General features: G+C 37.0%; 1 protein-coding gene and 2 long non-coding RNA genes across 4 annotated transcripts; all 3 read left to right on the forward strand.

The window, feature by feature from the left end:
• Nucleotides 1-2,152: 2,152 nt before the first annotated feature.
• On the forward strand, nt 2,153-2,670 carry LOC137063448 (uncharacterized). Its single transcript, XR_010901385.1, has 3 exons — nt 2,153-2,294; nt 2,372-2,435; nt 2,525-2,670. It is a non-coding gene; the product is annotated as an uncharacterized lncRNA (long non-coding RNA).
• Nucleotides 2,671-9,753: 7,083 nt separating this feature from the next.
• Nucleotides 9,754-10,607, forward strand: LOC137063447 (C-reactive protein-like). The gene is given in 2 exon segments (XM_067434568.1): nt 9,754-9,814; nt 9,919-10,607. Coding segments are annotated over 2 exon segments (675 nt in total). The 3' UTR covers nt 10,533-10,607.
• A 5,996-nt stretch (nt 10,608-16,603) lies between these two features.
• On the forward strand, nt 16,604-23,822 carry LOC137064029 (uncharacterized). 2 transcript variants are annotated; one of them, XR_010901472.1, is made up of 5 exons: nt 16,604-16,627; nt 19,025-19,127; nt 19,756-19,789; nt 19,871-19,970; nt 23,522-23,822. It is a non-coding gene; the product is annotated as an uncharacterized lncRNA (long non-coding RNA). The 2 variants fall into 2 exon arrangements; XR_010901471.1 differs by lacking the exons at nt 16,604-16,627; nt 19,025-19,127 and having other exon boundaries at nt 19,134-19,789.
• The last annotated feature ends 317 nt before the right edge of the window (nt 23,823-24,139 follow it).

Raw genomic sequence — 24,139 nt, forward strand, 5'->3', positions numbered from 1 at the left:
TTCTGAGTTTTTTTTGTTTTTTGTTTTTTTATAAAAAAAATTCTATAAGGATTATTGGTAACACTTTATTTTACTGTGTCATTGTTAGATATGTTAATTGTAGTTATTTTAGTAATAACTATAAATTATGCATAATTATATGCAACTAAATAAATAAATAAAACAAACCAAGCCCTATTCCTAACCCTACTATAGCAAGTATATGAAGTTACTTAGTATTACTCAATACTTATATGTTTAATTAGTGTAACAAAGACACGTTAAAATAAAGTGTAACCAGATTTTTTTTTGGTAACACGTTACATTATATTTTACAGTACATGCACTTGCATGTACTTACCTAAGAAAAGTACTGTGTAGTATAAGGGGTTACACTTTATTTTAAGATATAATATTAGTAACTACATGTACTTAAAGGTAGGGTAGGTAGGAATTGGTTAAACAACTTTTTTTTCCAAACTTGTTTAAACTTTCTTTATATATCAATACATAATTAAAATGTAAGTACTCTGAAAAAGAAAGTATAAAAATTGAGTGTCTGTAGACCTCTCATGACTGTTTTATAGACAGCTCATTATTTCCATTCACTCCATCTTCTCCCTTCATGGCTTTTTCCAAAGCCACGCCCCCAAAACACATGAACACGCCTCACCGACCAATCAGCTGGAAGATGCATTATTGACCTCAGACGAGCATGTAGTGACAGTAAAGTATGTAGTGACTGCATGTAGTGACAATGTCAGAATCACATGTAATAAAAAAATCAAACTTTATCAGTATGAATATAAACAAATAAGTCTTTTAGTACTCACTATCAAGCTAGAATGGTAAAGTTTAAAATATATTTTTGTTTGATTTGGTAACGAGCTCGTTATATTTATAAGGCAAAGAAAACGGGTAGCATCATGTTTTTTTCAATAACATCAGTTATACTGTGATGAAGATGAATTTCGTGTTGAAGATTCATAACATATACTGTGTTTTGCATGTAAGAGTTTCCATAATGAAAGCATTGTTGATTAGTAGCTAAAGCTAACTTAGCTCTAAAAAAAGTTCCTTGATGCGGTGTACTAGCTTTTACACATGCATTTTGTTATCTAAAGTTGAATTTTGCGAAAATCAACACAACAGCGATCAACTTGAGCTAAGCATATTGAGTATTTATCATCTCTACTAATGGCTAAGTGTATAACATCGTTACTTTATGCTAAGTAATGTTGTGCTATATTAGGCAGCTTCATGTGCTCTTGATACATGCTTCATGAAAACATAAACCAAAAAAATGTATAATCAAAATGAAAGATGACCTGTCCAGCAGAAATACAGCCAGCAATGAGTCGTTTTTCAGGTCCCTCAGTTCTCACCATCGTTGAAAAGTCACGCAGATATTTGCTCGCGTTTGATTTCTTTGTTTAGCCAAAGACTTTCTGTTTATTGCCTTTACTCGTACTGTCTTCCTTTTTTTGCATTGTTTGCCTTCGCTGTCTGCAAAACCCTACACTGTGAATTTTGAATGCTCTTTCTCTGCCATTATTTCGCCTAGGTTTCTTGCCTCTTTACTATGTACCTATTGTAGCAATGACACTAATAGGGTAATAAGGTACTAACCATGAACCTTAAATGACTCCATGTAGTTACTGTACACTATTCAATACTTTTAGCAAGTACATTTGAAAGTGCACGCTCTGTAAAATAAAGTGCACATTTGCCTCCTCTAGTTGCAGAAGAGATCTCAAAAATGTCTCGAACTAAATTAATTTGATATCTCTCTCTTTGCTATGAAAAGTATTTGTCATAAAACATGATTGTATTGATCTGGTGAGTATGAGTCATTACAGGGAAATGCTAGCATTATAATGTCAAAAACACCAAAGCTTTTAGGTTAAAAATGATGTCAATACACAATGAAAGTGTGTATTTCTGAAATGCTATTTGTCTATTTGTTTGTCATCATTTAAATGACCTTCTAATGACCTTCTAGCTCTTCTGCAGTCCTATGGGGTTATTTTATAGTATAAATAGTGTTCATGCTCCATATTGTCTCATTTAAATGAATGACTGTATTCTGAAAACTACATACAGTAATTGCAAAACTGCATGCAGTGTCACTGCCAGACACGCTAACTTCCCTTTTTACAGGTTAAACAAAAAAAAAGGATGACTGGGAGGCTTGTACGTGAATCTAGGCTCAACCCAATCTGCGAATAAATACTTGAGACACTTGTAGTCACGACCATCTGAGAGACAAACATCTGACCTGAACTGATCTTCTCTGATAACACCTGTTGAACATCGTAAGTATTTGAGATTGAACCTTTTGTGATGGGGTTAATATTAAGAATGTGGAGTAATTTTCTTTTGCACTTTTCAGACCTGCAACAAGATGTTGGTTTTATTTTTCTGTCTGCTATCTCTGACAGCAGCGACGTCTAAAGGTACCACATCAACATTTGATATGTTTCATGGATTGGTTTGAGCAGGATTTTGTGTGTCTTAGTGAAATATGGTTTGTTTTGTCTTGCAGTGGGTCTTGATGGTAAAGTGCTTCTGTTTCCTTACAAGACTGCTTCAAGTTTTGTTAAAGTCACTCCTGAAAAGCAACTGTGGCTGTCAGCATTTACCCTCTGCATGCGTGTTGCGATGGAGCACCAGAGTGGGAGGGATATCATTTTGTTCATTTTGTTCTGAGGCTGTGTCCTCTCTCTGTGGAGACGAGAGTTCCAGAATGTCGTCCCATTAACAGGTATATTACAAACTACAATCCACATTACAGACAGTGGTTGATCCGCGGAATTAGTAGTTTGTTTCAACAGTGCAAATATGGATTCAAAGCTCCAGCATGCCAGCGGGTAAATCGTCATATACTGAATACTGAATATTTAGCTGACAGTTTGTCACTCTTTAACTTCTGTAAAATAGATTTCCAAATTATAATCCATTTTACGAGTTAATACTAGTATCTATAACATACGTCATATTTATGATATTTTATTTAGAGCATATTAATCGTATACACAATAAAAAAAAGGTAATACAGGCTATGAGTTGTATCATATGGAGGGATTTTTCAGTCAGATTATAAACTAAAAGTCTAAAACTAAAAGTCTTAAACCAAAACTAAAAATCTAAATTTGAAACTTAAAGTCCAAGTCGAAAATGAATTTGGTATTTAGGATTGGGCATTTGGTATTTAGGATTGGGCATTTTCTATTTAGGATTGGGCATTTTCTATTTAGGATTGGGCATTTTCTATTTAGGGTTGGGCATTTGGTCATTTAGCCATTTAGGATTGAGGATTTGAGGATTTAGGATTGGGAATTTGGTATTTAGGATTGGGCATTTAATCATTTAGCCATTTAGGATTGGGCATTTGAGGATTGAGGATTGGGGAGTGTATGCAAATTAGGAGGCGTGGCCCAAATACTGGAGGCTGGGTTTGAAATGGCTGGTGCGCAGATGCACCTTATGGACAGCAGAGGGAGCTCCCAGTGCTAAGGAGCACACTTTAATGAAACCAAACGGAGCGAGTGAGCGGCTTGAGCGAGGACTGTGCGATAACTTCAACTTAATGACAGCTTTGTAACATTTGTGGCCTCAAACACAAAGTCACCAGTGAAAGGAGTGCTATCGGTCTGACGACGAGAAAGCAGCAGACAGTGCAGCAGGTAAGATGCTAACATTAGCTACTAGTTATATAAGCTGATATTGCTAATATGCTTTAGTAGGGAATTATTATATTGGGACATGCTGCCTTGTTTTTTAAACTGCGGTTAACCCCTCTGACATTAGTAGATACACTCCTTTCCCATTGCCACTAGATGGTCTTGTTTATGTTTTTTTCTTTTTTGCTATATAGCCTATATACATTTTATTAAGATTGTGAGAGAAAAGAAATTAGGCTTGTTCGACTTGAACGCTGCACACTGCAAGACCTATCGGTTTATGACATCAAAGTACTGCGATGCAAAAGCATAAGGAGCGTCTACTCTCTTTGATGTCATATGTTGTGTGTGTATGTATGTATATACATACACACACAATATGTATATACAATATAATAATTCCCTACTAAAGCATATTAGCAATATCAGCTTATATAACTAGTAGCTAATGTTAGCATCTTACCTGCTGCACTGTCTGCTGCTTTCTCGTCGTCAGACCGATAGCACTCCTTTCACTGGTGACTTTGTGTTTGAGGCCACAAATGTTACAAAGCTGTCATTAAGTTGAAGTTATCGCACAGTCCTCGCTCAAGCCGCTCACTCGCTCCGTTTGGTTTCATTAAAGTGTGCTCCTTAGCACTGGGAGCTCCCTCTGCTGTCCATAAGGTGCATCTGCGCACCAGCCATTTCAAACCCAGCCTCCAGTATTTGGGCCACGCCTCCTAATTTGCATACACTCCCCAATCCTCAATCCTCAAATGCCCAATCCTAAATCCCCAATCCTCAATCCTAAATGGCTAAATGATTAAATGCCCAATCCTAAATACCCAAATTCCTAATCCTAAATCCCCAAATCCCCAATCCTCAATCCTAAATGGCTAAATGACCAAATGCCCAACCCTAAATAGAAAATGCCCAATCCTAAATAGAAAATGCCCAATCCTAAATAGAAAATGCCCAATCCTAAATACCAAATGCCCAATCCTAAATACCAAATTCATTTTCGACTTGGACTTTAAGTTTCAAATTTAGATTTTAAGTTTTGGTTTAAGACTTTTAGTTTTAGACTTTTAGTTTATAATCTGACTGAAAAATCCCTCTATCCCAATACTCCCTCTCAAAAATCCCTCTATCCCATACTATCCCAAAATAGTATGAGGGTACAATGGGGCAAAAGCACACCCTAATAATAACAAATGCATAAGAAAAACAAATGCTTTTTCTTATGCATTTGTTATCCCTATTTTAATTCCTTTCTATGTAAAGCACTTTGAATTGCCACTGTGTATGAAATGTGCTATATAAATAAACTTAACTATAATAATAATGGCAACTTTTTCAAAAAAAGTTCATACTTGTGCAAAAAATCTCTAGCAACGTTTGCAGCATTTTCTGTTTATTTTGATGAATAAAATAATGAATTATTATTCAGTAAATATTAAAATGTTAATATAAAAATATTTTTAAAATACAGACACAAATGTTTAAGTAAATAATCTGAAAACATTGAATGTATGAGATCCCATAATAATTTAATAAAGTTTTATCGTTGTAACAACTAAATATATTTGTATTATATCATATGATTATCATATTTTTATTATAAATATGATGTAACCTCTAAGATGGACATCCAACTTAAGATATTTACCAGCTGAATCTTAACCATGATCATATTTAACATGATAATAAACAGTCAGCTGTTTATTATCATGTTAAATATGCCTTTTACCCCAAATACCATACTTTTACATATTCTTTTATTAAAAAAATGTTGCCTATGATTTACAAAAATCATAAACAAGACCTTTGACTCAAAATATATTTAATAATTTTAGTGATTCTCATTTGCTACTTAAATCTCCAATAAAAAATAAAAATAGAAAAGAGATCAAATTAGCACAGAATCGACTTTTTGGAAGAATAATTAGAACAACATAAATTTAATTAACACGAAAGCCTAACAATTGTATTTACAGTATGATTGTAAAAGGTTTGTTATTCATTCTCTATATTAAGATGATACTCAACTCCTTTATAGTGCCCCTTTTTTTTGGGTTTGGGCCACTGCCCCTCAAAATGTCTGTGCACGGCCCTGCTGTACTTAACTAGGAGATACATTTTTGTGTATATCAATATTTACCAGTAAAATTATAAAAAATTCCTTTAGAGACCTGCTACAAGATGTTGGCAGTGGTTTTAGTTTGCTGTCTGCTTCAGGTTTACTGAAGGTGAAGTGCTTCTGTTGCCTTATGAGAATGATTTCTGCTTTGTTAAACCCACTCTTGAAAAGCCACTGGACCTTTTCAGCATTTACCCTCTGCAGGGCGAGAGGGAGATTGTTCTCTTTGCCTACCACACACCTGATACTGAGTGGTGTGTAAGATAACTGTCAATGCGAAGTTTAGTCGATCGAGTCCATCAATACCCCTAATGCTTTCACAGTTCTATAGCTTGTTCTGGGTCACGGTTTCATTCAGTAGGCAGTTTTGATTTATATGCTGTATAATATTGATGATCACATTATTTATATGGATCTGCTTACATATGATCGCTTGTTTTTTTGCGTCATCTTCACATCTCTAGTCTAGTGTTTAACAGTGAAAACAGAAACCTGGAAAATTCTGTGTTTGGCGGGGAAGCGTTTTCTCATAAATAACTGGAACATTCTGGGGAAAGAGTTAATGCTTCAGCATACCAAGACATTCTGGACAATTTCATGCTCCCTTACTGTTCCAACAGCATGAGCGAGTTTGATGTGGAGGAACTTGACTGGCCTGAACAGTGCTCTGCGAGTCAGAATTGTGGGCCGGCAGTGGCTCAGTGGTTCATGTAGATTGTCTACATACCGGAAGGTTGGTGGTTCGATCCCCGATTCCACCTGACCAAGTGTCGAAGTGTCCTTGAGCAGGACACCTAACCCCAGCTGCTCCCGACGAGCTGGATGGCGCCTTACATGGCAGACATCGCCGTCGGTGTATGAATGGGTGAATGTGAGGCAAAATGTAAAGCGCTTTGGATGGCCATAGGGTCTGTTAAAAGCGCTATATAAATGCAGTCCATTATTAAATGGTAAATGGACTGCATTTATATAGCAATTACCTTATTTTATTTTTTATATTTTTTATTCTGCGGCAGAGACCAGCTTCAAAACCAGTAAATTGACAAGCATAAAGTTTAATAAATAACATTGCGTGATTCATTTTAATACTTTCCTATAAATTGTGTCTAAAAGAGAAACCCTTACAAATACATATGCAATATAACTCAGGAACTTCAGGTTTCAGCCTCTCCACCTTTTTTTTCTCTTTCTTTTTTTCAGTTTAACATCTAAAAGGGAAGTTAATGTCTCCTGTAGACAGTGACATTCAGTGCGTGCAGTTTTTATAGAAACATTGGCCACTTTTACTAACAGCTTGTGCGACTGTGCAATCCCTCCTTTGGCATTGAAAAAATACTGTCAGGATTTAGTAAAGACACATATAGTGAAAAATAACATGGAAAGAGTTATTTTTACGGCTGACCTTACACACACACACAAAAAAAGGTATGGCACTAGAAGTGGTTCTTGCTCACAATCATAGGGGAACAACTTTTGGTGCTATATAGCACCATATCTTAACAGGTTCTGTATATGGTAGAGGTGCTCTATAGTACCTCAGTCATTAAAGAACCGGTAAAAACCACTGAAGCACCAAAATTTGGTGCTATACAGCACCTAAAGTGGTTCCCGTATGAGCCAAACTTACTTGATTACGAGCCAAATAACCACATTTAATGCAATATAGCACCATTTTTTAGTGTAAGGTCAGTCGCAAAAATAACTCTTTCCCTGCTGTTTTTTCACTATATGTGTCTTTACTAAATCCTGACAGTAGTTTTTTAATGCCAAAGGAGGGCATGTACAGTGGCACGATGTTAGTAAAAGTGGCCAATGTTTCTATAAAAACTGCATGCACTGAATGTCACTGTCTACAGGAGACATTAACTTCCCTTTTACATGTTAAACTGAAAAAAAGTTGGGAAGGCTCAAACCTGAATTCATGTCAGTCCATTATGCAAATAAATTCTGGTCAACAGGAGAACACAAACAACTGAGCTGAACAGATCTTCTCTCAGATAACACCTGCAGAACATTGTAAGTATTCTTATTCTGAACCGGTTGGTTTTCCTTCTTTTACTTTTAAGATTATAAGTACATGTGATTTAATATTAACAACAATAAAGTGGTGAGGAACTGTGATCTACTAAACTAGGAGAAATGTTTTTGTAACTTCACAGAATTACCAGCTAGAGGATGACATTTTTTATTTTATTAACCTATTTTCTACTTTCTGACAACATATTTAAAAATGTAGGCCTGCTTTTATACACAGGTTTATATTAAGCCAGGATTAGGCCTTATAAGCGTGCCTCAGAAAAACGAAACAAAAAAACATTACTGGTGTGCATCTTGAGACAGAACGATAGCACTGACATATGTTTAGATGTCAGTGCAGGTTGCTTTCGGTTAAAACCGCTCAAGCATGCATTTAAGTCTGGGACTAGCTTAAGCCTTGTCTGTGAAACCTGGGGTTAGTGTTTAGTGACCCTAGACCACAAAACATCTCACAGGTTCCAGATTTTTAAATAGTTATATTTTGGTCAAATTTTGCCTTATCCTAACAAACCATACATCAATTGAAAGGTTATTTTTATATATATATCAGTTTCATTAACACTTTTGACTGATTTTGTGGTGCGTGACAGGGCTGAAGGACAATTGTGGTATCTCAAACTTTTCTCACTTCCAAGCCATCAAAAACTGACGCAATCAAATGTATACACTCTCTCTATGTGATCATTATATGTCACCCACAACATGTAAAGAAAAAGGCATGATATACTAGCTTGCCTTTTCTAACATTTCTATTCTGAACTTTTGCCTTTATATTGATTAGATTCACTCTTTGGTCTGCCGCCTTGAACTTGAGCACACAGGTGCATGGCCGCTGTTCAGTTTATGAGAATGACTTGATTTGGGCTTTTATACAGTGCATGCCATTGTATAAAACTGCAAGTCTATCCCTCACAGCCTTGTTTTTTCTCCACGTTAAATTCAGTAATCTGAGGTCCATACCTCTCCAAAGAAATGGAAGGTGGATTCAGAATGATGTGTATTTCGAAAAATTGACAACAGTGCATTTCCCAGAAGCATTGTTAGCCAACTACGGTCAAAAGTTCCATTGGACTATATTGGTAACAAGATAACTTGACCATAGCTTTGGGAAACACACCCCAGAATAATTCTGGGAAATCAGTTTGTTTAATTTGTCCTTGGCACAAATATTCACTCTGATGTTGAAATACAGGGACTTAATCTAATGCCTTGTATACTTCTTCAATAAAATGTATCTGATAACCTCACTTTCCCAACTGTGCATCTGCTGCTGTCTCAGTTTTCCTTAAAGGTGCACAGTGGAGTATTTTTGCAGTAAAATATCCAAAAATTACTAGGCCAGTGTTATATATTTTGTTCAGTTGAGTACTTACAATATCCCAAATGTTTCCAAATATTTGTAAATTGTGAGAAAATTGCTATTTCAAGGAGCTGGGACGTCTGAGGGAGTCGCCTGCCAATGGCGTCATATCTGCATTAGCCTAGGTTACTCTCAGTTTCTGGTTTTATTCTGTAGAAGCGCTTTACTCTTAACAGTGTGAACATGTCACAGCAGCTGCTGAGCAAACGCACAGAGTAACGTTATAACAATTTTAAACACACTTAAATGGATCTAATATGATAAACAGAGCTGCGTTACCTTTTACTCATGACCAGAAAAGTGGAAATGGCGCCGGCGACTGCGTCCCGTCTTGTCATAATAAAAGTCCCTCTACTCGCGAGTCGTGTTTGTACTTTCATGCTTTGTTAATTACTGTAAGCATAAATTAATATAACAACGAAGCAGAGACAAATTAATCTACTGAACCAGGAGTAATGTTTTTGATCATTTCTTCATTGCATAAATTACATCCTGTCCTATTTGCTGACTAACTTATTTAAATAACAGTTAAACAGTGCACTCATTTTATTATTTTTCAGACCTGTAGCAAGATGTTGGTGCCGGTGGTTTGAATTTTCTGTCTGTTCTCTCTGACATCAGCAGATACTAAAGGTAGGCCACAACATTGTTCATTAATAGATAACATGGATTATTGTTATTATTATTATTTTCCTCATCCTTGGTTTTATTCATGGTTTATTTTGGTTGTCTTGCAGTGGGTCTTGGTGGTAAAGTGCTTCTGTTTCCTACCAAGACTGATTCGAGTTTTGTTAAAGTCACTCCTGAAAAGCAACTGAGTCTGTCAGCATTTACCCTCTGCATGTGTGTTGCGATGGAGCACCAGGTTGAGAGGGAGATCATTTTGTTCGCCTACCGTACACCCGACATTGACGAGCTGAATGTGTGGAGAGAGAAAAGCGGCCGCTTGTCCTTGTATATTCAGTCTAGTAAAGATGCCGCGTTTTTCCGCCTGCCTCCTCTCTCCATCTTTCAAACTCACCTGTGCGTCACCTGGGAATCTGCGACTGGTCTTACTGCCTTTTGGGTGGATGGACGGCGCAGTTTGTTCCAGTTCTATAGAAGAGGCCTCTCAGTTCGTCCTGGTGGAACCGTCCTGCTCGGCCAGGACCCTGATGAATTTGAAGGGAAGTTTGACTTAGAGCAGAGCTTTGTAGGTGAAATTGCAGATGTGAACATGTGGGATTATGTTCTCTCCAGCAGTCAGATTAAAGCGTTATATTTAAACCAGGAAAGGCCAAAGGGAAATGTTTTTGATTGGAACACCAGCAAATATGAGATTACTGGGAATGTGCTAGTGGCTGAAAATTAACTGATTCTGCTCCGTTGTAAATTCACACACATGGTCACCCACACAGTGTCCATCATTAAAAATCTTTTAATCTGTTTTAATGAGTTATAAAACTTTAAGGGCTAACAAATAAACTTTTCTCGGTATTAGAAAAATGCCTGTGCATAATTTGGAAGAAAGAGTTGAATGTTAAAAAAAAGGATTCTACTGTTTTATATCTTAAATGTTATGTTCCCCTCCGAGTCTAGTAGTCAGAAGGGTATAGGAAAATAAAATAATTAAAAATGACATAGACACGTAAAAATACATGGAGAACACACTTCAGCCTCAGTCTCCCAGTGAAAACATATCACGATCTTAAGGAAAATATGTATTTTCTTCATATACCAACTGTTTAACAAAAATACAGGAATATATCTTCATTTGCAAGATTGGCCTATAAAATAAACAAAACAGAAGCTAACTAAGGTTTAGAGGAGCTACCTACTACTACTCCACATAAAAACAAAGATGAAAATCTTCCCTGAGATTCCTCTTCAACAGAGAACAGGAGAAAAAGTTATACACAAAATAATAACGCACTCTCTCGCTAAACTAACACACCATAAGCTATTAAACCAAGGTAGTGAGAAGTAATATAATACATTTTAACAAGGATAAACTGGTAAGCAAAACTACACACTCACACACACAATTAAATGCTGTTTCATGCACACTGAGCTTTTTACACTGTTAAAGACTTGGATTCCCATCCTAAACATAGACAAAGTTTCAAAAGGACGTTTGATGGAGTATTTCTTTGTTAAAAATACTCCTTCCGGTTTCTCACAAGTTTCGGAGAGTTTTTTTCGAGTATGGGTCTACTTGACGTGAACAGAGCGGAAGGTCTTTGTATGGGCCGTACGTGCTCTTCTCCCGGTAGCGTGCATGCGTGACTAGAGCGAGAGAGGAAATGCACGGCCGTAAACACTCCGCGCCGCGCTCCACTTTATTCCTCTGGGTGACGTCGAGCGACTTTAACGCTTCAGCACAGCATTCCGGGAAGGCAGCGCTGCATTTGAACCGATTTGAACGCAGAAATGACGGGAAGCTTCACAACATCGTTTCAGTCACGTCTCAAAATGGATCTCTACAGTCACTGCTGTCAGGACTTCACCAAATCATACCAAAGAAGTGTGTTTTTGACGGAGCGGTCCCAGCGATAAAGGTTCGGTCCTGCTTTGGAAGCAGCCGGTGAGTAAAACTGCTTCAAATGTCTGTGCTGTCGGCTACCGTCGCGTGAGTAAACATCAGTAAACGACACGATCGCGTGCTTCGTCATTCAAATGCGCTAACGTTACTCCATTGTTGTTCTATGTATAACGTTACACTAGTCTGACGTGTAAAACCGTTTTGCTGGCTACTGCTAAGGTTTAGTCGCATACAATAGTCCACAAACCGAATCATGTCCTCATAAACTGCGAGTAAAGACACACAAATGTTGACAGGCCCCTAAATACAGTACATACCACAGAGACGGACGTCCTGCTGTTGCTGTTTCTCCTGTTCAATTTATTTCTGCCTCCGAATGATTCTGGATCATTATCTGTGATAGCTGAGATCGATAGCCATGGGTTTCTCCACGCTTGAGGACGTCACCTTTGCGCTCTCGTCATTCTTTAGCTCCGCCCACTCGATACGCCTCCAGGCGCTCGGTTTTCTCCAGAAAGACTCGGTACAGCCTATATTTCTTTATAAATATAAAACTAAAGACTTTTCGGAGTTTTTTTACCCCCCCTTTAAATATCAGATCAAGAGAGTGAACATAGCACATCAAGAAAGGAATGTTATTTCACTGTTTAACCCTTGATTGGTCCTTGGGGTCCAGCTGGACTTTTTCATAATTCTTTTCTAAAGTGTTCCCTTCATCTCAGAGGCATGAGACTGGGTCTTTTCCTAAATAATCTATCTAAACACACACAAATTCTGGACTTGATTTGGTTGTTCTAGAGGTGTTTACTTTTTTTTTAACGTTTAAGTCCCTCGGGCTCGGGGTCAGATTGAACCTTACGTTGAAAATGAATGGGCAAATTAAATTTACATTTTTACATTTTGTTTGTAAAAAATAAATAAAAACTCTAATATATCTAGTATAAATTTGAACATTTCTACATTTAAATCAAGGTCTGGTCCTAGAGCATGAACACAGAAAGTTCGTTCCACTTTCTATCTCATAAAAACACACACACGCACGTATTTTTTTATAGAAATTGGCAAATAAAACCAACAAAACAAAACTGGCAAAAATCAGAAAAATTTCCAAAATACATAAATAAAGGAGAAGGACTAAGGTCTATACATGCTACTGCTCCACAGACAACACTTTAGTTACTCAATTACACACCTCAGAGGAGTCAGAGCACTTTCTCATCACTCTTCTTATCACAGAGCATGAGCACACCCTAGACTACAACCCCAACAAAACAACTACACAAAGTAATCTTTTTCTTTAGAAACTATAGTTTCAGAAGAGATCTCAATTTCTCAAACTAATTAATTAATTTAATATCTCTGTATGCTATGAAAGATATGTTATAAAACATAATTGTTTTGATCTGGTAAGTATGAGTCTGGGAAATGCTGTATAATGTCAAAAACACCAAATCTGAGATTTATGTGAAAATGTGAATATACAACGAAGTTGTGTATCTTTAAATTGCTACTTCTGTTTTTCATCATTTAAATGACCTTCTAGCCTTTGTGCACTCCTGTGATGTTATTTTATACACTGTAAAAAAAATCTTTGAAAATACAGTAATGGACCGTAATTGATAGACCCGTATTTTGAATTACGCATTGCATTGTGGGAACAAGCGAAATAAGCGAGACGCAAGCGCCATGACACACGGAGAAATCGATTTCGGCCAAAGTTTCAAAAGTCGGATTTGTGGAAGCAGTTCTAACACTTCTGTGGTAAAAAGTGAGAATTATATTTTGTTAAATGTCAAATAGGCTGTTTTCGTAACGTTATTTAGTTGTCATTTTGGCTTGTTTGGGAAATGAATGCGGGAGCCGTTGCAGTTATCATTTTACAATTTATCACCAGGGCTCTCAAGTCTCACGCATTGGGCGTGAGACACACGCATTTCAACCCGTTCACACGCTCACACGCCACACCTTGTATTTCTCACGCAGAGAAATCGCCAGGGTAACACACACTAAAGTTGCGCGCTATTAGAGGAATCAAGCGAGTTCGCTGACGGCCCAGCCATGCACCAGTTAATCTAATAAAAATAGAGACCGAACAGCCAATCATAAAATAGATTTGCTGTATCTGGGTAAGATATAGATAGTCCCTCCATCCAAGAACGTTTACGTTCTGATTCCAACGTCACATTCTGTGATTCACGCCACGGCCTCGCTCACTGAATCAAATGCTCGCTGAAGTACCGTTAGTTGGCAACTAGAAGCCCCGATGACAGATGCACAAAGATAACGGTGTTAAGTTAAGTTTCTGACAGCACTTTGTGTTTTCTGTTCTTAATCCCTCAACAAAACTTAAAGGACGCTCAATCATGATTTGCATGAATTGCATTTTGCTATCGTATGTTATTGCGCTCTCACTCAGTGAACATCTGTGCTCTTCTGCACTCGTGAATGCGGTGATGGACAGCTGTCCTCATCGACTGGTGTTTGGATGGGATTTTTTTTTTTTAACTCACTTTCATTAATTAATTTATTAAAAGTAACTCCATTTTGTAAGACCATTTTCATCTTATTTATAAGATTTATAATGGATTTAGGCCACTGCATTTAGGCCAGTGAAGCAATAGCCTATAGTAAAATTTCAATTTCATTTTTATTTTTCGAATATTAATTACAAATCGAATATATTCATGCTCACCCCTATTTTTGGGAGCTGAAGTGTAGCGATATAACATTTGCAATGCAATATGCAAAATGGCAATGCATTTCAGTATTAAAATTTACATTTTCCATACCATGTGTGCAACATTTGGAACAAAATGATAATTCAAATTGAATAATATAATTTACATTTGCTATTTCCTACACTAGTTTTAACATATAATTTAAACATAAATTGTATATTGTAATACGTTATATAAGTTGCAAAATTTAAATGAAAAGGTATTACAGAAATAATTAGATGTGTTTAACATGTTCAAGCAAAAATTGTAGCAAAATGATCTTTTAAATGTTATTTTTCTAAATTGCATTTAAACTTCCATTTAAGATACTTGCGATTGCATTTTGATTATATATCCCGCAATGAATGTAGCAAAACTCAATGTGGAATTGAAAATCCAAAACTCCATCTCGCCTAGGGCAACCAAAGAGCTAGAGCCGGACCTGCCGCTGTCATAAAGAGAGGAAAAAGTGATATAGCAAACAATAATCATAGGCAGCTTGTCTAAGATTATTTGAGAGTAAAATAATCTCTGTTGTAAACCACAGCTCACTTCAGCGCGACTGTGCTCATGTTAAGGTGCCACCAACCTCTGGGCTGAAGGCCTCAAAAACCTGCTACCAACACCAATAAACAACACTAACCTCTCTCTCTCTGTCTCTCTCTCTCTCTCTCTCTCTCTCTCTCTCTCTCTCTCTCTCTCTCTCTCTCTCTCTCTCTCTCTCTCTCTCTCTCTCTCTCTCTCTCTCTCTCTCTCACACACACACACACACACACACACACACACACACACACACACACACACACACACACACACACACACACACACACACACACACACACACACACACACACACACACACACACACACACACACACACACACACACACACACACACACACTAATTAAATGCATTTTTTTTTTTATTTGTACGAATGTGTAATTTTTCATATCAGACCCCCGTACCCAGCCAAACCCCGTTGCTGCCGCCACGGCCGAAATCTCACTCTGAACTCTGTTCAAAACTTGAGAGCCCTGTATCACACATTGAAAGATTTACGTTAGTTCATACTCGTGCATGTTCACTGATAGTATAAGTGTTAGAGTGGCTTTATTTGTAACGTTAAATGTGTTTTAACTTTTGTTTGTTGGTGATGCGTTTAATGTCGTTCTGACGAGTGTATCTCAAGCATCCAGGTGTAATGTTAACCAGTTGTGGTAAATTGCCGTGGCGTTAGGTTTATAGTGTGTTTAGTAATGCTGTCGTACAAAAGCTACCAGAGGAATTGTCAAGAAAAGAAAAGGCCGTTTTCAGACTTGATTTGAAACGGTTGGAGATGCAACGTGAAGTGAAAAATATATCATTCATGAAGATCCAGTACAATGGATTTCTAGCACTGCGAAAGGAAAACATCATCACCTTTTCTGTAAGAAGTCATTCTTTACCAGATCCCTCGTTAGATGAATTCATTGTGTGTCTGTTATTTTCTTTTCTGTTGACAGGACTTAACAGCAAAAATACAAACTTTTGGGTTTGTATTTAGTTTTATTGGTAACACTTTAGAATAATGGTCATCAACGTTAGTTAACATGAACTAATAATGAACTGCACTTATTAAGCATGTATTTATCTTTGTTAATGTTAATTTCAACATTAACTAATACATGATTAATATCTTGTTAACATTAGATAATGCAATGTGAACTAACATGATCAAACTATGAACAACTGGATTTTTATTAACTAATGTTAACAAAGATAAACTAATACATTAGCACATGTAGTGCTCATGGTTAGTTCATGTTATTTAATACATTAACTAATGTTAGCTAATGCCCATTATTCTAAAGTGTTACCATTTTATTGACAGTTTTTAATATTAATTGTGAGATTTAAATGTTGGCAAAAACACATTTGAATTTAAAGTCTGGGGAAATGTTGATTGGAAAAGATGGTTGCTGAAAACCCCTTCAAATATGTTAATGCGTAATGTTATATGGACAGTAGAAAACAAATTGTGTAGGGAAGATAACATCTATGTTTGGAGCAGTTTTCTGATCATGTAATGTTTTTTCTTTTTTAATTATCTTATTTAAGTTGATGGGAATTCAAGATTGCTGTCATTAAAGAGGTTATTAGTGACCACATCTCCTCCATTGTGGCAGTGAGCTACAAAATACCAGACTTATCCTGGAGGTCATACGAAGGTAAGCAAAACATTTTTAAAGGGGGGGTGAAATGCTGTTTCATGCATACTGAGCTTTTTACACCTTTAAAGACTTGGATTCCCATCCTAAACATAGACAAAGTTTCAAAAACTAATGTTGGACGTTTGATGGAGTATTTCTGTGTTAAAAATACTCCTTCCGGTTTCTGACAAGTTTCGGCGAGTTTTTTTCGAGTATGGGTCTACTTGACGTTAAATAGAGCGGAAGGTCCTTGTATGGGCCGTACGGGCTCTTCTCCCGGAAGGGTGCGCGCGCGCGTGACTAGAGGGAGAGAGAGGAAATGCACGCTGTAAACAGTCTCTCAGGTGCAGATCCAGTCGTCCGTGAACACTTATGTGGCGCCGCGCTCCACTTTATTCCTATGGGTGACGTCGAGCGACTTCAACGCTTCAGCACAGCATTCCGGGAAGGCAGCGCTGCATTTGAACCGATTTGAACGCAGAAATGACGGGAAGCTTCAAGGCATCGCTTCAGTCGCGTCGCAAAGTGGATTTCCACGGTCACTGCTGTCAGGACTTCACCAAATCATACCAAAGAAGTGTGTTTTTGACAGAGCGGTCCTGCTTTGGAAGATGCCGGTGAGTAAATCAACTTCAAATGTCTCTGCTATTGGCTACCGTCGCATGAGTAAACATCAGTAAACGATACGATCGCGTGCTTCGTCATTCAAATGCGCTAACGGTTACTCCATTGTTGTTCTGTATAACGTTACACTATTCTGACTCTGACGTGCAAAACCGTTTTGCTTGCTACCTCTAAGGTCTAGTCACATACAATAGTCCATAAACCGAATCATGTCCTCATAAACTGCACACAAAGGCCCCTAAATACAGTACATACCACAGAGACGGACGTCCTGATGTTGCCGTTTCTCCTGTTCAATTTATTTCAGCCTCAGATTTGATTGTGGATCATTATCTGTATTAGCTGAGATAGATGGGTTTCTCCACGCTTGAGGACGTCACCGCTTTGCGCGCTCATCATTCTTTAGCTCCGCCCACACGATACGCCTCCAGGCGCTCTGTTTTTTCCGGGAAGACTCGGTACAGCCCATATTTCTTTTATAAATATGATAAAACTAAAGACTTTTCGGAGATATGAAGGATGCAATGCTACTCTATAGGTACTCAAGATTGACATGAGATTGACTGAAACTGAGTGTTTCACCCCCCCTTTAAATCAATTGTGTATAAATCATTTTGATGTGTTTCGGTTTATTTAGTTGAAAATAATGAAACCACCATTGGAGTCCATTGGAAACACAAAGTTATAAACAATGTTTGAATTGGAAAGTATTATGGATTAAAGGTGCACTATGTAGTATTTTTGCAGTAAAATATCCAAAAACCACTAGGCCGGTGTTATATATTTTGTTCAGTTGAGTACCTACAATATCCCAAATGTTTCCAACTATTTGTAAATTGTGAGAAAATTGCTATTTTAAATAAGGACCGGGACGTTTCAGCATAGCATCTGAGGGAGTCGCCTGTCAATCGTGTCATATCTGCGTTACCCTCGGTTTTATTCTGCAGAAGCGGTTTTCTCTTAGCAGTGTGAACATGTCACAGCAGCGCCAAACGAACGCACAGAGGAACGCCATAACATCATTTTAAACACACTTAAATGTATCTAATATGATGAACAGAGCTGCTTTACTTTATAATCATGACCGGAAAAAGCCGAAGTGCAGGCGCCCCCGGGGACTGTGTCCCGTCACGTCATAATAAAAGTCCTGGTACTCGCGAGCCATGTGTTTGTATAACAGGAGTGTCAAACTCAGTTCCTGGAGGGCCACAGCCCTGCAGAGTTTAGCTCCAACTCTGTTCCAACACACATACCTCTAGTTTTCAAATAAGCCAGAAGGACTTGATTATCCGGATCAGATGTGTTTAATTAGGGTTAAAGCTAAACCCTACAGAGCTGTGGCCCTCCAGGAACTGAGTTTGACACCTATGTTGTATAACAATTGCTCCAGTGGTCGTGCTCCGCTCCACAACACTCGGTCCTGCTCTACTTTACACTACAGTAACGTTAATAACCGCATCCATGAACATGATTTCTGCCCGAGTCCTTTTTCCCACCGGCTCTGAGGTGAAGACCACATGTCCCAAAATGCTGCGCTCACACTTGGCGTCATCAACTACGCCTTTGTTTAGAATAGGCGCTCTCCAGTGGACGGAAAGTTGCATGGTGCACCTTTAATGAACTTAAAATACTGTTTAATTGATATGGTTTTCAACCTCAGCTTGGTCTGCATTTTACACTGTAGTTGTTTCATTCGTTTCATGTGTTACTAAAACAATATATGTTTCTCTAAATAAACATATTTATTTAAGTTTCTAAGATGTTAAGTCTAAGTTTCTCTTTCCTGTGCAGAAATCCTGAATGAGGGTCGACAAGGCTGTGATGAAGAAACTAAATGGCTACACATTTCTCTCAGACTGCTGAATATCCTGTATGCTCAACTTTGAAAATCCATGTCAGATTTTAGTTTTTTCAAATCACATAATAGAACTTTAATCTATTAACTTGCAAAATATAGTCAGTAATTTTATTGATTCTTGGTTGCAACATACATCTGCAACATTTTAAAAACCATGAAAAATTAGTGCTGAATCAACTTTGCACAGCTTTCCACAATCGTTTCAATGATCAGACAAGTTCCCAAGTCCATCATCAAAAGCAGTTGATATGAAAAGTGAATTTGTGTCATCTAGTGGATTAAAATAGAATATAGTCAAGTGTGCTTTTTTAGCCTGAGCCCTTAGCCTAGCCTGAGTTGTGTAGAAATAAATAGGACTCGACTTCTGTGTAGCGCAGCGTCACCACTGAGCCTTAACCAGAAACATGGAGAATAATTCTTCTCATGAACATCAGGACAGGGTTATGCCCATTTAGCTGTAATCTGTGCTAATACAAAATATGTTTCTAACAAATATTCTTCGCTTGCAGAAAGACACACAAAAGGGAGGAAAGGCCGTGCTTGTTTAGAGACAGTAGGACAGGATTCTTGTGTGACTTCTGTGTAGCACGGCATCAGCACTAAAGTCACAATCATTGAGCTTTAATCAGTGATGTTTATAATCTATCTTTCTGTCTTTTCCCAGAGAACCCGTGGGCACAGGACACTCAGTCTGCCTGGTATAAAAAGGTCTTTTCAAGGAAACTTTTCAGGTAATATTAATTTTGATTTTTGTTAATTTATTGTGTTTCTGGTTTTAGTTGTAATCCTCAACTGATACAGTCACAAGCAGCTGCAGCTGGAGTTCAGTCTCGTGTGTCATTAACATGTTTTTTTACTAGAAGATCAGGCAGCCAAAAAGTACGTTGCTTTTTCTTTTGTTTTCTTCTGTGAACTTTGAAACTGTAAACACTGATGTTTATGGCAGGACTCAATCAAAAAGTGTTTAACCCTCTGATCCTCTGCGGTCAAAAATGACCAAAGCAGTTTACGTTTTGACATTTAAAATGTTTTGCTTCATTGGAATGAGATGACACTTTGACTTTTGTCGCATTAGTTATGTGAACACAAAAAAAATCATGGAGATGATTATTAGAGGTCGACCGATAGCTAGGTTGGACCACTTTTGCCGATAACCGATTAATCGACCGATAGTTTTTAAAAAGCTTCTAGATTAAAATAAAAATAATAACAAATTAATCATATTTACATATGCAATTATATGAATATATTAAAAAATGACAAGTTCTAACAGAAAAAAAAACTACAGAAAATAACTAAAAGATTAAAATATTACAAATAAATGTTTCTTTAGCTATAACCTAGAAACATGTAAGTGAATGTCAGGTACATACCTGCAAACTTGTCGCTTTTCGGCGACAATCGCCGTTTTCTTGGTCAATTGGGTCATTTACGTGAATCGAGTAGAACCGAAGAGTTTTTTTTTTGTGGGGTGGGGGGTCTACAGTTCTGTAGACTAGACATGCGAAACACTATTGGATAATTCTTATAACTGACATTTCTCTGGGCCAATCGTTTACTGGGTCGACCCGCTCCAAGCGGGATATGAACCGGCGTTACCTGCGCGAGGGCGGGCAAGTTAACAGGGACGCTAAAGAGAGATTTCTCTACCTCGATTGCGCGCTTCTTGAGGTCACAATCAATACATGAATACATGATAAATAAATACAGATTTAAATTCAGAGACAAAAAAATAATCTGCATGACCTGTCATTTTATTCGTATCTAAATATGAGGAGGGCGCTCTCACAGAAAGTCCAAAAGCGGATTTGTAGAAACTTTGTCACTGGAGCTGCAGCTGAAGGAAAACAATCGTTATGAGTGAGGAAACGTGACGACGACAATCAGACGAGTGCGACAATATATATGCTTTATGTGTGTTTTTCAAGCCATCTCAATGTAGGCTATTTATTGAGAGCTAACTGACAGCTTTTGAAATGTTTATCTTCTGCTCACCAAAGCTGCATTTATTTAATCAAAAATACAGTTAAAACAGTAATATTGTGAAATACCATTACAAATGAATGCAGCCTTTTTCTATGTGAATACAGTAAAGTGTGATTTATTCCTGTTATTATCAAAGCTGAATTTATCTCATATGAGGATTTCATAATCAAGAAACATTTTTGATTATTATCTGTTGAAAACAGTTGTGCTGCTTAAAAATGTTGTGGAAACCATGATACATTTTATGTTTCAGGATTCTTTGATGAGAAGGTTCAATGGATAGCATTTATTAAATAAATGATCTTTTTGTAATATTAAAAATATCACTTGTGATCAATTTAATGTCTGATCAACAAAAGTATTAATTTCTCTCTTTTTTAATTTTACCACAAATGTTTGAATGGTATGGTGGTTTCTGCAAAAATGAAGCAGCATGATCATGAGCAACAAAATTATCAGTTTTCAACACTGATAATAATCATAAATGTTTGTTGAGCATCAAATCCTAATATGAGAATGATTAGTGACACTGAAGACTGGAGAAATGATGATAAATTCAGCTGTTTGATAAATGACACTTTACTATATATTCATTTAGCGAACAGATGATGTACATCAGAATATTATTTCATTGTATTACGTTTTTTACTGCATTTTTAATTAAATAAATGCTATATATAGTCTATGATATATATATATATATATATCATATCATATATACATATATATCATATATCCCCCCCCCAAGGATTTATCTTATTTAGCTAGCTTACATGAATGATATGCATATACATTTTATACCGTGTAATAATAGTTGAGCAATACAATTGAATCTTAATCATTCATGTTAGTTCATAGTGTATAAAAAAGGTCAACAGATAAAATTAACAATGAATAATACTTCTACAGCATTTATTAACCTTACTTAATGTTACAAATGGAATATTGGATATAATGTAATATAATGGATTACTGTATTATATTAAGTGTTATTTCATATAAAACCAGTTTGCTTTTTTAGAACACTTGATGGTTTTCTTATCAAAATAACAAAATATGTATTGAAATCAAAAGCGTTTCTGATGTGTTTATATTTCAGTCGGATGCATGACCATACAGTTCGGTTTCTTACAATCACTAGTTGTTACATCGCTTTAACTGCTTGAGGTAAATGTTACTGCTAATGTTAGCGTCCTCTCAGCCTCGACGACAAAGCAAAGTACATCCATACTGCTGTTCTTTCGCTGCTAAAGATTCTAGTCACCAAAAAAAAAATACTTTATAAAGAATTGGCAACATGTACTGAAGTGTTCTGTATTCATACCTGTTTTAAACGCGCATCAGATGTGTCAGCGCGCTCTGTGCAGCATTCGGTGAAGCGCGCGGCCTCCCTCAGGTGTTAATGTAAACAATCAGTGATAGTTTTTCATTTGGCCTCTAGAGGCCGCTCTCGTGCTATATAATGCCAGCAGACCCTTCTCAGAGCTCTCGTAGGCTACTGTGTAATGACAGCACCCTTCTCAGCCGCTCCCGCAATGGACGCAAACCGGAAAAACTATCGGTATTGATTTTTGATGGCAACCGATTGTTCCACCAATCAGTTATCGGTGCCGATTAATCGGCAAATCCGATGAATCGGTCGACCTCTAATGATTATGTTAAAAGATCGTTTAAAAAAAAGTCTCACAAAAATAGCCGACTCATGGAACATTTTGGTCATACAAACCACAATGAGTCATGATGCAGAAAAAAGTGCACAGCAATGTCGGGGTGACACTCTAAAATATCAAGAGCACAAACAGACACACACTCATGTAAACAACCTTGCAGACACACGCAAACCACAATATTGTATGCATACAAATTAACTGGTGTGGTTGTATCAATGTGGTTAAATTGGGCCAAAATTCTCGTAAAAGGTTAAAATCAGATCTATTATGCTGTGATGAAACGCATCATATATATTTTTGTTACATTTTTATTGAATGTTGATGTTATGTTCAAAAAATGTCTGGTCGGGTTTGAATGTAGTAAAATTAATGCAAAATTGGCACTTCAAATCAATATAAAAAAATCTAAACCTTGACAAAAAGTAGCCTTTGAGAATGTCTAAGTATAAATCCAAATCCACTCAAACGCATTACATCAGTTTTTCTCTCTTTTTTTTTGCTGCTACCAGATGGCACTAATCTACCTTGAAAAAAAAAAGGATTTTGAATGCCTCATCTTTATTTTAACATATAATATTGCTTTAATTGAAAAGTCATTTAAAAATATATTGCGAAGGTTGTTTTTGAATGGGAAAAATAGCCATGAAGAAGTCAAGTGTGACCCAAACGAAGAGGACCAGAGGGTTAAAAGATGTTAAGGCTATAGATGACCATGTTCATAATTTTTGCAAATGGTTTTCAGTAAACTGATCCTTTTTTGTTTATTTTTTTAAGGTTTTCATCAAATGTATTCAAAAGAAAACCTTTGACTCTTGATAAATCATCAGAAGACGTAAGTTTTCAAGACTTTATTCCTCATGGAATTATTTAAAACTGGTTTAAATTCGGTGTAGATGGTATGAGAGATTAGACAACCAGAGCATAAAGTTCATTGCTTTCATCTTTAATTTCCCTCACTTTTTAGACTCTTTTCTTTAAGCATTCCGGGACATGTGTATGGATCTATGTCTGAGGACGAAAGTGCAAACAAAGCCACCTTCCAACAAAATCATAGTGATATGAATGGCATTGCATGAAAGACTTAATAGGGCTTGGGCGTCATGACGTCATTACTTGGCGTGGCGGCCATGTTGATGGCATCCTTTACTGCTACTCGGACTACTGTGCACTGTTTATAGACGTACTCCCTCTCAGTCGTGCGTCTTAATTTGATTATTTTGGCGTTATTTCAACTATGGTAAACCGTTGCTGCATTTTGGGGTGTAACAGCGCAACACATAATGACCATGGGAAATGTCGAAAATGGATTAACTTTCCACCGCTTTCATGCTTGGAGGCGCAACCACGGACAAGAAGTAATAACAGTACGATGTGCAAAAAGCAAGAATTGTC

This window comes from Pseudorasbora parva, chromosome 24 (assembly GCF_024679245.1).
Source record: "Pseudorasbora parva isolate DD20220531a chromosome 24, ASM2467924v1, whole genome shotgun sequence".
In the NCBI taxonomy this organism is placed as follows: domain Eukaryota; kingdom Metazoa; phylum Chordata; class Actinopteri; order Cypriniformes; family Gobionidae; genus Pseudorasbora; species Pseudorasbora parva.